The sequence below is a fragment of the Misgurnus anguillicaudatus genome, chromosome 19, assembly GCF_027580225.2.
Source record: "Misgurnus anguillicaudatus chromosome 19, ASM2758022v2, whole genome shotgun sequence".
In the NCBI taxonomy this organism is placed as follows: domain Eukaryota; kingdom Metazoa; phylum Chordata; class Actinopteri; order Cypriniformes; family Cobitidae; genus Misgurnus; species Misgurnus anguillicaudatus.
In genome coordinates this window covers 26,699,243-26,714,441 of record NC_073355.2, presented here as the reverse complement: position 1 = coordinate 26,714,441, position 15,199 = coordinate 26,699,243, and the positions used below count along the sequence as shown (strand labels likewise).

At 37.4% G+C, this 15,199-nt stretch overlaps 1 protein-coding gene across 3 annotated transcripts; it reads right to left on the bottom strand.

The window, feature by feature from the left end:
• Positions 1 to 16: 16 nt before the first annotated feature.
• Positions 17 to 13,556, bottom strand: LOC129436117 (uncharacterized). 3 transcript variants are annotated; one of them, XM_055194025.2, is made up of 21 exons: positions 13,219 to 13,556; positions 10,033 to 10,080; positions 9,441 to 9,497; positions 8,708 to 8,725; positions 8,527 to 8,595; positions 8,278 to 8,400; positions 8,150 to 8,182; positions 7,809 to 7,844; positions 6,775 to 6,834; positions 6,375 to 6,449; positions 4,137 to 4,193; positions 3,451 to 3,501; positions 2,837 to 2,893; positions 2,014 to 2,124; positions 1,731 to 1,874; positions 1,501 to 1,533; positions 1,360 to 1,416; positions 950 to 1,024; positions 734 to 787; positions 581 to 637; positions 17 to 467 (listed from the first exon to the last, which is right to left on the bottom strand). In XM_055194025.2, the coding sequence occupies exons 1-21, from the start codon at positions 13,283 to 13,285 to the stop codon at positions 463 to 465; spliced, it is 1,287 nt and encodes a 428-aa protein (XP_055050000.2). In that variant the 5' UTR covers positions 13,286 to 13,556; the 3' UTR covers positions 17 to 462. The 3 variants fall into 3 exon arrangements, with proteins under 3 accessions (XP_055050000.2, XP_055050002.2, XP_055050001.2); XM_055194027.2 differs by lacking the exon at positions 1,731 to 1,874 and having other exon boundaries at positions 13,219 to 13,555; XM_055194026.2 differs by lacking the exons at positions 6,375 to 6,449; positions 6,775 to 6,834 and having other exon boundaries at positions 13,219 to 13,548.
• Positions 13,557 to 15,199: the final 1,643 nt, after the last annotated feature.

Below are 15,199 nucleotides of genomic sequence, written 5' to 3'. Positions count from 1 at the left end.
CCCATGTAAGACCTCGTGAGATTTTTTATGTGTTTTATTTTCCACCATTTAGTTAGTTGCATAAAGACATTGCGGTGTACCATTAATATGATAAGATCCAAAGATATGCGGGCCTGTGTTCTAATAGAAATAGTGCAGGTTTAAACCCCATTACCATTATGCAGTTAGCAATATTCATACACTGAATGTTGTCTTTAACAGGCAATGTGTTAAAGTTCGATACAGAGACACACAAGGGATGAGAACTCTCATTGAGCAAGACACATGAACTGAGTAAAGACTGGGAGGAAACAACCACAAACACGATAAGGACCACATTTATAAACACCACACACACATACAAACACAAAACACATAAATGGGCACAAGTAAAGCTAAAATAACATGCCTATGTCACACACTGCATAATGGTGAGGAGCACTAGTCGAAAACACTGCAGAGGTTAACAGCCTGGTTCAGAATTTAACCTAGAAAAACAGAGAAGAGATAATAAATGCATGTTCCTGTAGCTTACAATGCATGAGATGGTGTAATGTCTGCTTAATGCATACATGTAAATGGAGCTATACATTTTATTTACCTTTGTACCCATTCCCATAAGCACCGCTAAGGCTCGCTTTGGTTCCATCCTTCTGTCCTGTAGAGGAAAAATCAAATGTAGTGTCAAGCTAAATGCACAAGGGAGATATCAAAACCTGCCAGCTTGTGTAATTGGAGTTGCTTTGGTACGCACCAGCATATGCACCCTGACTGCCGGTACTTAGAGCAGCTCCAAATCCTCCTGCACCTAGATAGGATCAGTGAAGACACTAGTTATTTGTCAAAAAGATGTATATTTTGTTGCATACAGTAAGTGTGCTTATGTATAGTCATTGATGCTATTAATATTTTAAGAAAAAAAATTGGTGGCCATATGATATCAGACCTATATATATTTGTACAATCTTACCATATTTTGCAGCCGTTTTTGTAACTTCAGCTCCCAAACCGAGTTGCTCAGCACCATAGGCATAGCCAGCATCACCTGTGGGTATACAAATGTACATTTATTTTGCCATCTAATTCCTCTCTCGTTTGATTGTGCCCGAAGCCAAAGGATCTTCCAATATAAACCGGCTAGTACAGACAGGCTTTCCAAGTACGTCTAATGATACAGAACTAATTCAAGTGAGCTTCAAAGATGATAGTGATGCGCGAAGTGAAATTTGAATTGATATTAAACTACTTTGCTCATTTAGAAACCATTTTGAACCACTGAATAGCGCACCAAGAATTGTGGGATATCATAAGGAGCCAGGGAGACATCAAAGATGCTTCACATGAATGAAGACTGACCTTATTGTTATCTTACTAACTTACCTTCAAGGCCCGCTGCAATGACAGGTGCATTGTAAGGAAGCTGACCTACACCTCCAGCTGTGTTATAAATATGATCATTTGAAAGTGTGACTTTTATAAAAAATAGTGTGTAAAAATATTATTTATATTAGCAGCATTTACCTACTAAAGGATCCAGTGCTGCACCAGTGCCGCCTAAAAGAGAGGACGAGTTCAGTTATTTGATCTTTAAGGTCATATTTCTGTTCATTCATATTCTTTTGAAAATCTCTTTTCTCTCTTTCATTCTTACAGGTAAGTCAAATCATTAGGCAAAGCATAAGAAAAGCCAGAAAAACGAGATTTGCATGCTGCATTTGAATAACAAACACGTGCACTGCACGAACACAGACCAGCGTCAGAGCCGAGGGTTGGAATTTCTCCAAATGTAGCTTCACCATAGCTACCAGTTTTGCTCTGAGGCCCAAGCCCAGCCGAAACCACAGGCTGGCCACCGTAAGGCAAGGATCCTGCAGCCCCAAGTACCCCACCTGCCGCTTTAGACAAATCAGGCAACCAAACAGGCGGAGACGAAAAGTGACATTTAGGACGGATGTAGATGGGGAAGAACAGGCTTAAGCATGACAACAATCATCCATTAACAACCAATGAATTGTTTGTGGACGTAGTTCTTACCATACTTTCTAGCTTTGGCATCAGAACCCAGACCAGTGCCCGCAAGCAGACCTGGATTTCCAAGACCCGCAGCTCCAAGACCGCCAGCTCCTAGGCCGGCAGCTCCGAGACCTGCGGGAGCAAAGGTGAACTCTGAGATTTGACTCGACATGCAGATGATGTTGCTTTTAGTTAAGGTATGCAAAAACACATTGCTCACCATTAGCATTTTCAAGGGCTGCAAACTGCAGTCTTGCTTAAATTATCTTTGCATACGTCAAACCGAGCTGCTCTCTCTTGTGGCCAAGCTATTATGCTTACCAAGATTCAAAATGGGGGCTAACCAAAAAAATTTGTCTCATCACTTATTCACCCTTATGTCACTCCAGATCTGACTGACTTTCTTGGATTTAACCCTAAAGGAAGCTACTATAGTAGCAGATTGTAGGATTATATGATGACAGTGTTTTCATTTTTGGGTAGACTCTTGGATCAGGTAATTTTTAACAAAATGAAGTGAATGTAATGAATAAAACACTTACTGTAGTGCGGTATTAACATATTTACAAGTGGTGCATTGCTTGCATTGATAGATTATTTAGATTACAGGTGTTTTATTACAATGTACTTGGTCACCCCAATAACTTTTTTACAGACCAGGAGAGTAGGGGGGACTGTAACATTATATTTACATTTAAGTATTAGGTACAAAAAAACAGCAAAGTGATTTATCTTAATAATACGAGAAATGCTATACAAAGTTAAAGCATTTTTTTAAAAGATACAATTATAATTGTCACTCATGTTAGGACAGGCTCCATCATAAGGACCTAGTCTGACTCACCTGCCCCATATCCATCTGCAGCACCATACATTTCACTGCCGAATCCATTATTGTAGCCTGTTCAGAAGAAAATATCTTTCTTAAAAGGTGCTTAAAAACAATGATGATGTGTGAAAGTAACACAGGAAGTGCACTTTTTTTCAAGCCATGGTCAACCACTTGACAACCAAGATGTTTCAGACCAAACGAATAAACATAAAGTGTGAAATTTAAGGTGCTTGGTGCACAAGCATGCAACCTGATATCAGACAACTTAGAGAAGCTCTTTGCATCTGCAGCTGATCTCGACTTTGTGCTGAACCAGCAGACTTCTGGTCTGACCACACTTGGACCTTGTTTTTAATGCACCACTTGAAAATGGTGCACCAATTACAAAAGGTTTCAAATCAGTACGACCAGAGATCAGAAAAGATAAGTACAGCAGTATAAAAAATGATGTTTTGAAGCAACTATGTGGTTTGAGTTTCCCACAGTGTGAACTGAGCATGTGAAGCGTAACATTAGGAAACAAAACATTTGCAAAAAACTGTTTTAGGCCAAAAGTAAATAAAGGATTAAATATTACCTCGCTAATAAAATGAATAAGTAAACATTTCTAAGAAAAAAGGCTTTACCGATCGGTTTTCCTCCTCGAACTCCCTGTTGATATGCACCTGCCCCAAAACCTAAATCGGCAATAAACAAATAAGAAAGCTGTTAGCAACATATAGGGCAGTGTTTCTTAAACTTTTTTTGCCATTCACCACTTTGGAGGTAAGGAAGGGTTACGAACCCCTCCTGTCCCCAATCGCCACAACAAAATGGTAACCAACTAGGCTTTAAGTTTAAAATTTTCTTCAAAGTCTGATGTTCTTCTAAGTTAGGCTTATATTTAAATGTGTCATTTTGAGTGTATGGTCAACAAATAGAGGAATTGATAGGGATAACAAACATGACCAACATTTTCTCCCATTTGTCACACCCCAACGGAATGTTCCTATTCCCCCCAGTGGGGCCCGCCCCACACTTTAAGAAATGCTGATATAGGGGTTGTTTCCCGGAGAGGGTTATAGATTATATACTATAGGCCTTAGTTATATTAGGACATTTAAGTAGTATTTACAAACAAACCTTATATACTGGTGTGCATCTTGAGGAAAAAAGGACCAATGTCACTAATATATGTCAAGATATGTCAGAGCAAGGTGTTTTTAAATTAAGGCATCTCAAACATGAACTTTATTCTGTGATTAGGGTAAACCCGGTCTGTGAAACTAACCATAGTATTTTCTTCTATAGTAAAGCAAAAATCTCTACACACCTGCACCGTAACCCTCAGGAATACCAGCTCCAAGATAACCTGCACCAAGGCCGTACCCTGCAAAAAACAAGCATGTAAATCGTAAAACATTGGCCATTAGTATTTGGTAATGAAAAGAATGCCCGACATAACATGACATGATTGGACCTGAGGGACAGAGCGATCATGCAAGTTTTTCACAGTATGATTGGTCCAAACTTGTGGCCTGTGGGAGAAAATACTTCAGCATGCATGTGGACACACAACAGGCAGCTAGAGAGACAAAGTTTCAAGTGAAGCACAAGAGAGAAAACTAAACCAAAGAACGGCCTTAAGAAACACATTTTGAGACATTTGTCCAGCACACACAACAATAAAAAGTAGATAGATAAAGTAGATAAATGTGATGGAGAAAAGCACACATTGGAGTGAATTCTGCAGCTGCAATGAGCCCATGAGGAGCGGTGGATTTTTCCAGTGTACAAGCACTAAATACTCGGATCTAATGTATACGCCACATATAAATGGATTTATTGATGCAGTACTGGGGAAAATACCACCTGCTCACATGCATTAATTATTAACCTGAAACATTTGTCTTGGATGGTTTGCGTCCTTGTCCATTGGCCAATACTGCCCCTGTACTGCATAACAACTATAGTTTAAACCTTGTTCTGCATAGTTGCAATAAATTTGTCCTTGTAACTTTTCAAATGGGCTTTTCTTGTCAATTTTAATGCACTTGATCACAGACATGGCTCATATTTTACTTCCAGATACCTTGCTGTTACAGATACAACGCAGATCACTTTTGACTAGATGCTGCTCATGCAAACACAATTTCAGATTTGACTGTCAGACACAATGGCGACTTGTTGCCCATTAATCACATCTGCTCCTGGAACATAGCGTACGGGTGACAACATTAGTTATCTAGAGAGAATATATGATCTTAAAACGTCTTTATAATAGCAATCATGTGCTAATAATCAGTCAAGTAGAAATCTATATAAGCAAGACATTGTGGCCCAAACCGAATCCTTTCAAGTATTACACCAAAACGTGACCAAAAATCGAATGACTTATGAATCTACTTAATGGGACACTCCACTTTTTAGGAAATATGCTGATTTTCCAGCTCCCCTACAGTTAAGCATTTGATTCTTACTGTTAGACCATTAGCATTGGAAACTATACTCTCATTCTGGCGCAACAACCAAGGACCTTGCTGCTGCAACATGGCCGCAGCAGGCACAGTGACACCACACACTGCCCAAAAATAGTCCCCTGCATTGAAAGTAACCAAGGGGACTATTTTCGAGCAGTGCGTAATATCACTACGCCTCCTGCAGGCAAGTTACATCAGCAAAGTCCTTGATTATTACGCCAGAATGAGAGCACAGTTCCTAGCCATATCTGCCTAGAAAATTGCAACTTTTAATTTTCTGTCGGTCTTAGTATATGATGTATCTACAGAAGAGTCAAGTTTTAAATAGGAAAAATATCAAAACTCTTTGGTTATTTTTTAGTGCGATGCTAATATTCTAATCAGATTCAATGGATTGTGCCAAGCTATGCCAAAAGTGCTAGGGCCAGACAAGGAGATCAAAGCTTCAGGTAATTTTGAAGACCTAGATGTGCATGTTCAGATGTGTTGGAAGTAAACTGAGCTGGAAAGTGATCCACAGACACTGTACCAACTCTACATACTTGATATAGTGCTACCAGATTTATATACAGAAGCTACTGTATCCATTCTTATGTATAAAAGCACCCTGTGCAGCCGTTACATCTCTTTGATCATAACCTCAACACCACAATACCAGTTAGCATTCATTAAGATAACACACCAGATTAAGATGCGTGTGAAAGAAAGGGTGCGCTGTTGAACTAATTCACATTTTAAGACATCATAGTACACTCGTAAAAAATAAAGAATAATAAGAAGAATAGGTTCTTTGCAGTGATGCTATATATAAACCATCTCTGGTTCTCCAAATAACCTTTTGGGTCAACAGAAAGGTTCTGCGGATGTTAAAGGTTCTTTATACAGCCTGACAAAGAACCTTTCAGAAAACTTTATTTTTTAAGAGTGTAACTGGGAACAATATGCCACCGGAGAAGCATGTGTGCTTCATTTCATGGGATTGCTTGATTTTTCCATTGAGGTGATCATGCAGTGTAAATGATGTAAACAAACATTTAAGAGAACGGATTGAGGAGGGAAAGCCACACAAAGCACAAACACGAGAGCTTTACCATCGGCCCTTTCTCCCCGTGACATGGGTTGGCCTCCTCTGGGCCCAGCACCTGTAAACCTAGAAACTGGATCAGCTGGAAACAAACATTGCATTAGTGAAATTTAAAGAATAAACATATTCAGTGTACTTATTTAAATCAACACTTCTACCAGCAAATCCAAACTGTTTGCCTATTTGTCTTTATGATATTGAAAAATCCAGACCAGCGGTCACTGAAGCCATTACAGCTATTAAGTTACTGGCATCTAACCAATTTTTGACTGGTAGGTGGAACAACAGGACTTTTGACGAGTAACCGAGAGCACTTTTTTGCTTTGGGAAACTGTGTGACTGATTGTTCTGTGAATGCAAATTGTCCCTAAAACCTTCACTGAAAGAGTTAGGATTGGACGGTTTACCCATTTTTGATGGTTTTAAACCTTGCCCTTTTGAGGGCGCGACTGCAGGTGCACCATATCCTGAAGATCACAAAAATAATCATTCTGTTAATGTTTTAAAAACACCTGGAACATCTGGAAAACATCTGGAAGAGAATGAGCACTTCTGACACAAATAGTCATGTGAAAACTTAGCATGCTCTTAAAGATGTTAAACACACAAATAATTTCTGTTATACAAATAAGCAATACTTATAAACAAGGAATCCTTCATGGTATAAAGTAAATTGTGACCCTGTCTGTGAAATCCAGGCAAAAGAGATTAGGAGCTTCAAAGTTTATTTCACTTATTGATTTTAATCTTTGCAGTGGCCTTAGCCAGTTTTTAAAATATCAAGGATAGATTTTAATGAATGTTCCTAAATGATTTAACTATGTATGATTTTATGTAGAAAACAGTAAATCACAAAAAATGACTTTAGCTGGGATTTTACAGGCAAGGTCAAAGTTAAATTTAAGGGAGCGGATGCCAAATGCCAAATGTAATGTGCATGTGATGAAAAACATTTACATCCACCAACATGACACTGAAAGCAAAGGGCATGCCTATTCATTGACCACACTGGCACACCCATAAAATAAAATGATGTGGCCTGTCTCTCAATCCAAATCACTGATAAGGCCTATGTATTTGCTTTTAGGGGCATGACATGCAAGGTCATAGTTAAAAAACTTTTTTAATGATTCTAAATAAATTTAAGTGCAAACCGAGGTAATGCTAACACATCTACTACTTCAAGATTTGACCAGGTTGGGAAGCTTGTCCGGAAGAAGCATGTGCTACTCCAGCGCCTATTAGTGGCATACAGTGGTAATGCTGTCAAGGACTGGGAAAACTTTGAATACCATGGTAAATGGTATGCAACACTATGAAATATAACACTATGGTTGGTTGGTCATTTTTTAATGCTATATAGCAACCTTAATAATTGAAGAAACATTGGTCTAAGCACACAAGACAGAAGAACACGTTTGTACAAAAATAAGTTACATACCGCGTCCAATGCCAGGGTATCCTCCTGCACCATAACCTGGCAACAACACAAGAGATGTGAAGGTTAGAAGAAGAAATTAAAGTACTGTTTAGGCCTAGACATACATGGCAGCCTAATTGCATGCATACAGCTTCATAAAAAACCTGACACCTATAGCTAAAGATGAACACATACCACTACATATCACTAAAGGTCAGTTTATGATTGGTTAAATCAGTTACAATCTGCTACGCAACCTTCAGTTTGAATAGAGTTGGGTTATACTTGGAATGTGTCATGTAATGTTAACCGACTGCGATATACACATAAATAATTAAGGTTGTTATGGCGCATGGACTCACCTAGTTGAGCTCCATAACCATTACCGGTATATCCTAGAAAAAGGAGGCATAAATTGAATCATTTTGCCAAGTCTGTTGTAAGATTATATAATCTGAAGAAAAAAAAACAGCGAATGATGTATAATCACCTCTTCCACCATAACCCAATGCTGCTCCATACCCATCACCCTGGCCATATCCCCTTCCATAGCCCATTCCGGCACCCCCAAAATTCGCTCCAAGATTCGCTCCAAGACCAGCACCAAGAGGGGCTGTTCACATCAACAAAGCAAAGCAATGATAATAAATGCAATATGAGAAAAATCCATCAGAGATTACATCAAATTCAACTATATGTTTTTAATCTGCATTATTTTAGATATGAACGTCTGTTTGACCTCCATAGCCGAGTGTTCCATAACCTGGTTTCAATCCTCCTGCCATCCCAGCTGGTCTATAGCCTCCCACTAAAAAATATCATACGATTACACATACAACTTATCCTACATAACACAGCACAAGCATTCACTTTAACATGCATTGTGCACCAATCACAAAAAAAAAAAAACATTAACTCACCACCAAGATAACGACCAGCTGTTTGGATGAAAAATTAATAAATTAAATTAATGATCTATCTGACATCATCCTAAAGGCATTACATATCGAGAGGTGAGAAACAGAAAAGCGTAAGTGACATTTGGGTGAAATGAAGATATACAGTACGGTGCAAAAGTCTTAGGCCACCATGCCAGAATTAGATTTGTTGTTTATGCAATGTTATAGTGATCATATATAATTATTTCTAAGTCTTATTAATACAATACATCCAGAAAATACAAGAAATGTGTATATAGTATTAAAAACTGTATAAAAATGTAAACTGATGTGTTAAGTTTTTAGGGTAAACTCATTTTCGACTTGCGCAATAGCAGGAAACTGCAGGATCTCTTAAACCTAAATAAAATTAAATCCTAATTTCTAATTTTAAAGAAATTAGTCTTTTTGCTTCATTCTGCTCAAGGTGTGTTTCGTGCCAAGAGAGGTCACACTAAACACAGACGATGCCTATAGAACACATTTAGTCCTGAAAATTTTATTTTTTTGTACATATTTCCTGTATTTTCTGTTTGTATCTTAATAAAATAGATTGAAAAATAAATGTCACTAATGCCCCTCTGGTTCTCACCCCTCGATATACATGAAATACCCACGTAAACTGCATTAAATAAAAATAAAAATCTATTAATTTACTCTTTTTTAACCAGACTTTTGTTACTTATTTTATCTTGGGTGCCTGTACTTGTCTTACCAGCTGTCTTTCCTGGCCTGCCCACTCCATAAGCACGGGCTCCAAGAATACCAGCAGCTATCAAAATAACGAAAATGTAGGATGAAGTATTTGCCAATGTACACACATATGGACATAGATTTAGTACTGTATGTGACAAGATTCAGGCATATAACAGAGTTATAAACATATTGACATATACCCCGTCACCTACACCAGGATCAAAAGGTATAGCCAATGGGTAACACACCTGTGGTCAGCTAAGCAGACAAGGCTATGGAGTATATTGGTATAATATCTAGTGACCGTAAATATGTCCTAAACATTTTTAGTTTATTTTTCTTGCAGTTATTTGATATACAGTAGGTTCAATTCAGTTTTGGAGCTTGGTCCTAACCCAGATTTGCCTATATGCACCCACATACTGAATTGCTTCTATTGTTTACCTCATTTGTAAGTCGCTTTAGACAAAAGCATCTGCTAAATGACTTAATGTAAAAGTCAAGCTTTACCACTGGGTACAAGGCAGTCTTGATATGGACAATCATTATCAGATGGAGATGTATTATGCTCAGCTCTAATCCTAATATCTCAGATAATAACTGCAGTATACCTCGACTTTGTGACAGCCTTCCCAGTGATCCAGTCTGTGGTCTAACACCTGTTTGAAACAAAAGAAATATAATTTCAGAAAGATGAAAGAAAAGACTGATCATTTACTATGGCATTTATTGTGATCATATCGTAGTATTACTTGGAGGACCCTCAAGTCCTGTAAACATAATTACTATTGGTACATTATTATGGTAATCATACAGTATTACAGTATAAATCAAAGTACCAACATATTACCATCTCATATAATTATTATAACAAAAATGACAACTACATAAAAATATTTAAATAGTGGCTGCAAAAGTAGAACTTTGTCTATGGTTGTCATTTCCTGATGGAAACCCAAACAGTGACTTTCTTGCTTTCATCTCTTGAAGGCTTCCTGTTTGAAATCTCAGAATCCAGCCAATAAAATATTCACAGTTGAGAGATTGTTGTCAGTTGACGTAATAGGCGATTAACAGTGTGGATCTCATTGCACTGGCCGCTGTCTCAGCATTTTAGAAAACAGACCTCCATTGATTTTCAAACACTGCAGGACAAATAGATGGATTGTGTGTGGGTTGTAAAGGTTGCCAATGACAGAAAGATGACAAATTTTGACCACTCCTGCCACCGTCAGGCTGTAGGGTTTGATCTTTAAGATGTGGTCAGTGTAACGGAGGCTGGAGGAGATCCAGATATGTCAAACAATGACTCACTTCCAGAGGTGCTGCTTCTCCATTTATCGAAGCTGTCAGAAATGTAACAGTATGTCGCCATGTGACATTCATCATTTAGGTTTCCTTTAAGCCTGACATGTCATGATCTGTCACTGCTGCCTCAACATAATGTACATCATTTGATTATGAATTTCCTTAATTATATAATTATGCAGTGCCAAATTGACAATTTATTATTAGGATTTAATGAAATCACAAAGGCATAGATTACTAATGAATGTTTTTTTAAAGGTATATTTGGTTCTTCAAAGAAACATTCAGTGAAAGGTATTTACAAGAACCATTACTTTACATTTTTGTAATCTACAGAACTTTTTACTACAATTAATATTTTTTTAATAGAAAAGTAGGAAATAGAAAGGTTTTTAGGATATTATAAGGTCCTTTGAGGAACCATTCATTCAAAATGGTTCTTCTCACTAAAAAAATTGTGCTAAATAGCACTAAAAGCTCTTAATCATAGGGGAACCATTTTTAGTGCTATATTGCACCTCTATAGCACCTATGATGAACCATATGGTTCTACACAGGTGCCACATAGGTGCTTTATGGCACTTAAAATGGTTCCCCTATGATTAAGAGCTTTTAGTGCTATTTAGCACTGTTTGTTTTTAGAGCGTATGGCATTGTGCAGCACCTTTATTTTTAAGAGTGCATATGTCACAAACACGTTTACTTTACTCATTGCTTGGTTCCTTCACTTTAACCTAAATGCTGTCAATCTTCTCCAGAGTGTTAGTTATTCAGAGTGACGTTCAGATATTAAAATAAGATGAAGAGGTACTTGCAAAGGTCTTATGCCAAAAGTCTTAAACCCTGCTCCTTGTTACAAACTGTCCTGCAAAGTCTAGTTCCAACCCTCTTCCAACACACCTGCATGTTATTTTACAATTGATCCTTAAGAACTTAACGTAAAATGTGTTGATTTTGAAAGGGTATATTGACCATATGGTCTTAGTCTTTTAATTAGAATACAGCCAGACATTTTTTTTTTAATTTATATTCAGTATTAAAAAACATACAAATAAGTTAAACGTTCAAGTTTATAGTCTGACCTATATAGTTCATCTCTTCAAGGAGTTCAAGATGTGCTTGTTGCCAAGAGAGATCACCCACTTTTGCCCAAATAAGCTTTTTGGTTTTGAAAATTGTGGGAGCTTTTTACATTTACGCACATATTTCTGGTAATTGTATTTTAACGAAGAGAGCAAAAAAATATACTTTGCAAAAACACAGTTGGTGGAGACATGAGTCTTGCATGTTATATTTCTTTAGGGCCTCAGCTCATGAAAAACTCATCATTTATTTCATTACTCCATAAAGGACAATGATAACATTTGAAATCACCTAAACAAACACGCCCCTACCCCAATAGAATCTGGACCTTCTTTTGATAGACCTGCCCCACACATACGTAACCTAGGCAATGATGTTGGTTAGTAGACACGCCCCTTACTGCTGATTGGCTACAAGTGTGTTTTGGTAGTCGGCCCAATTCCCTTTTCCAAAGTGTTTTTCAAATGCACCCCGCCTTTAAGGGTCTCCTAGGTGCCAAATAGCACTAAATGTGGTTCACTGGCTTGTAATCCTAGGGGAACCATTTTAAGTGCCATTTAGCACCTACAGTATGTAGCAACCATATTGTGCTCTGTAGAACCATAAGTGGTGCTATATGACCTCATATGGTTCTTCATAGGTGCTATTCAAGTGCAATATAGCACTAAAAATGGTTCCCCTATGATTACAAGCTTTTAGTGCTATTAGCACCAGTTTATTCTACGTAATTTCATGTGACCGGGCTGATTTATTATGGTTCCATAAACAAGCTGTTACATCCGAAGGACCTTTCTGTTTTACAAAATGTTCTTTGTAGTAAAGAAAGGCTCTTGAGATTAAAAAGGTATTAAAGGAATGGTTCCTCTATGGCATCGCTGTGAAGAACCTTTTAAAGCACTTTGATTTTGGGGCAAATGTCTGTACATAGTAGCAGAGCAAAAAACAAATTAAAAGATTTTTACATTTTTCCAGAATCTTCAATTATCTCAAGTACTTTAACCCTTTACCTGGCCCTTTTTTGAGTGTGGGGTGAAAAGGTAATGTACCCCTTCAAATTAATACAACTCTGGCATTTTTTGGTCTAGAAGCCTAATTTTGGTCTTGTTTTAAAGAAGACACTTTAAAGTTTTTTACGAAGTATCTGTAGGTGAAAATATTAAGTAAGAAACAAAGTTGGTAAATTTATTGTAATAATGCAATATAGTATTATTTTATACAAAAAATTATTTTAAAAAATGAGGTTTGTCTTGGTTTGCTTTATACTCTTGACACAAATGAATAAATTACAGTCACTGCATTATTATTACTGCAAAAACATAAAAACTATATTCTTAGACCTTTCCAGCAATATATAGATTAACATTTACAGTACATGAAAACTATTGAAGTAAACTTATTTTTAACACCTCCTTGTATGGTGCTCTGTACTAGCCACAGAACCAGTGAAGTCTGTAGGACGGCTCGTACCAGCATGATGGCAGATACTGTAGACAGACAGGCTCACAGAAAGACAGTCTTATGCAGTCAGACAGACAGGTGATGTGAGATTCAAATGGTCTCAGAGTCAGCACCACTGGCCAATCTGTCCTACTGGCGTTTAAATATTGTCTGGACGTCTGGGTCTTCCCTCTGGCCAGACCTGCCCTCTGCTGTGCTAGTGGGCACCTCATGATGACCAGGCACCTGCCCTTACGCTTTCTTCACATCCCACTCTACCGCCTCCTTTCCTCATGCTCCACCAAGCCTAAAGACGACAGAAACATCATGCACATTCTAAACAGTCAAGTTTGTTAACAAGTGAATGTTACATAATGAAAAAAAGCTATGCCAATGGATGAAAAAGAGTTGAGGATAACTGTTACTTTGATGTAAACCGGTATCTTTGGATATGGAAATTTATTAAGATCAGGACAATTTGGAATTTATCAAAGTTGGTTTGTGATTTTGTCATTTTGAATTCTGGATAACCATAACAAAACATTATTGTCTTGTTGCACAAAGTCAACCATCTTTTTGAACCTATGCAGAGTGAATCATCCAAGAAAAGTGAATCACCTTTCACTATATTCATAAATCAACACCTAGTTTCAGGTCCATCTACACAGTGCTCCTCATTCACTCATTGTCTATATGTGTGCGCTGGTCCAAAGATCAGTTGAGGCCAATGGTCCACATCAATCTGCCTGCGCTTACACACATGGCCTGATACTCCAGACAGAGCTTCACCTCACACTGAGAAAGTGCTGTGATTTACAGCAGTAAAAACACCATATGAGTCACGTTTCACTTCGTACAAAATGATACGAATTAGCCAACTTGTAAAATATGTCTGAATTTCGATGAGATCAGGTTGATTTAATTTGTTTAATATGCAAGCCTGCTGTGATTTCCAACATTATAAATCCAACTGCCAGTGAATATCAGTGTCTGTTGACGTTTGTCGGATCAGCTTGAATAAGAGTTTCAACAAGTATCCCATTTGTTTGTGCACATTAAAGTGATGTTATGTGTTATTAAAATTGAAAACATTACCATTGATTCATTATTGATTTATTAATAAATGCTTTTAGGATATATTATGAAAAAATAAAATGCTTAAATAATATACATCATTTATATAATATTTTAAAGACTATAATGTCAAACAGTGAGCGGGATAATTAGAGATTATTTACAATAGTATATTTAAAACATCAAAAACAGAAAGTTCATCTCCTGTGGAGGAAATAGGTTTATGAAGGAAGGGGAAATAAGGTTAAAATATTACCTGAAGTCCAGACAGGCATTGGCTATTAGCTTTTCACGAACATCTGCAACAATGTCCCAAAGACCATGGAAATAACCTAGAATAATAAAAAACACTGTAACACAGGATGCAAAGTTTCATGCATTTATAAAAGTTTGTTTTTTATCAAATAATAAACACGCAGGTGGAGACCTAGTCGAGTGATGTCATATTTAAACAGCAATTTAGAGCCTCATCAACAGGTTAGGTCAATTTTAGACGTTTCAGTTTGTTTGCATTTATTCTTTTCCGCCTTTTTATTTTCAAAAGGCATGAAGGAAAGCACAGACCAATGAAGTTAAGCACAGAACACGCAGTGAGGGAATACAGAGGACAAGAGCTTGTACTTGGATACAGGAGCCAGGTTCACAATTTCCGCTGACATTTTAACTCCCGAAAAAATCCATTCACTTTAATGTCTACAGCAATAAAAACACACTGACTCCCAGCAGACATGCACACATACACAAGTATAAAACTGTAGATGGATGGTAATGATTTATAGTGAAAATTAGTTGCACAGTACTAAGTGTCCCTTTCACTTCAGTAACAACTGACATTTGTATTGTTCATTTATTGTCACATTTGTAAAGTATCACAAG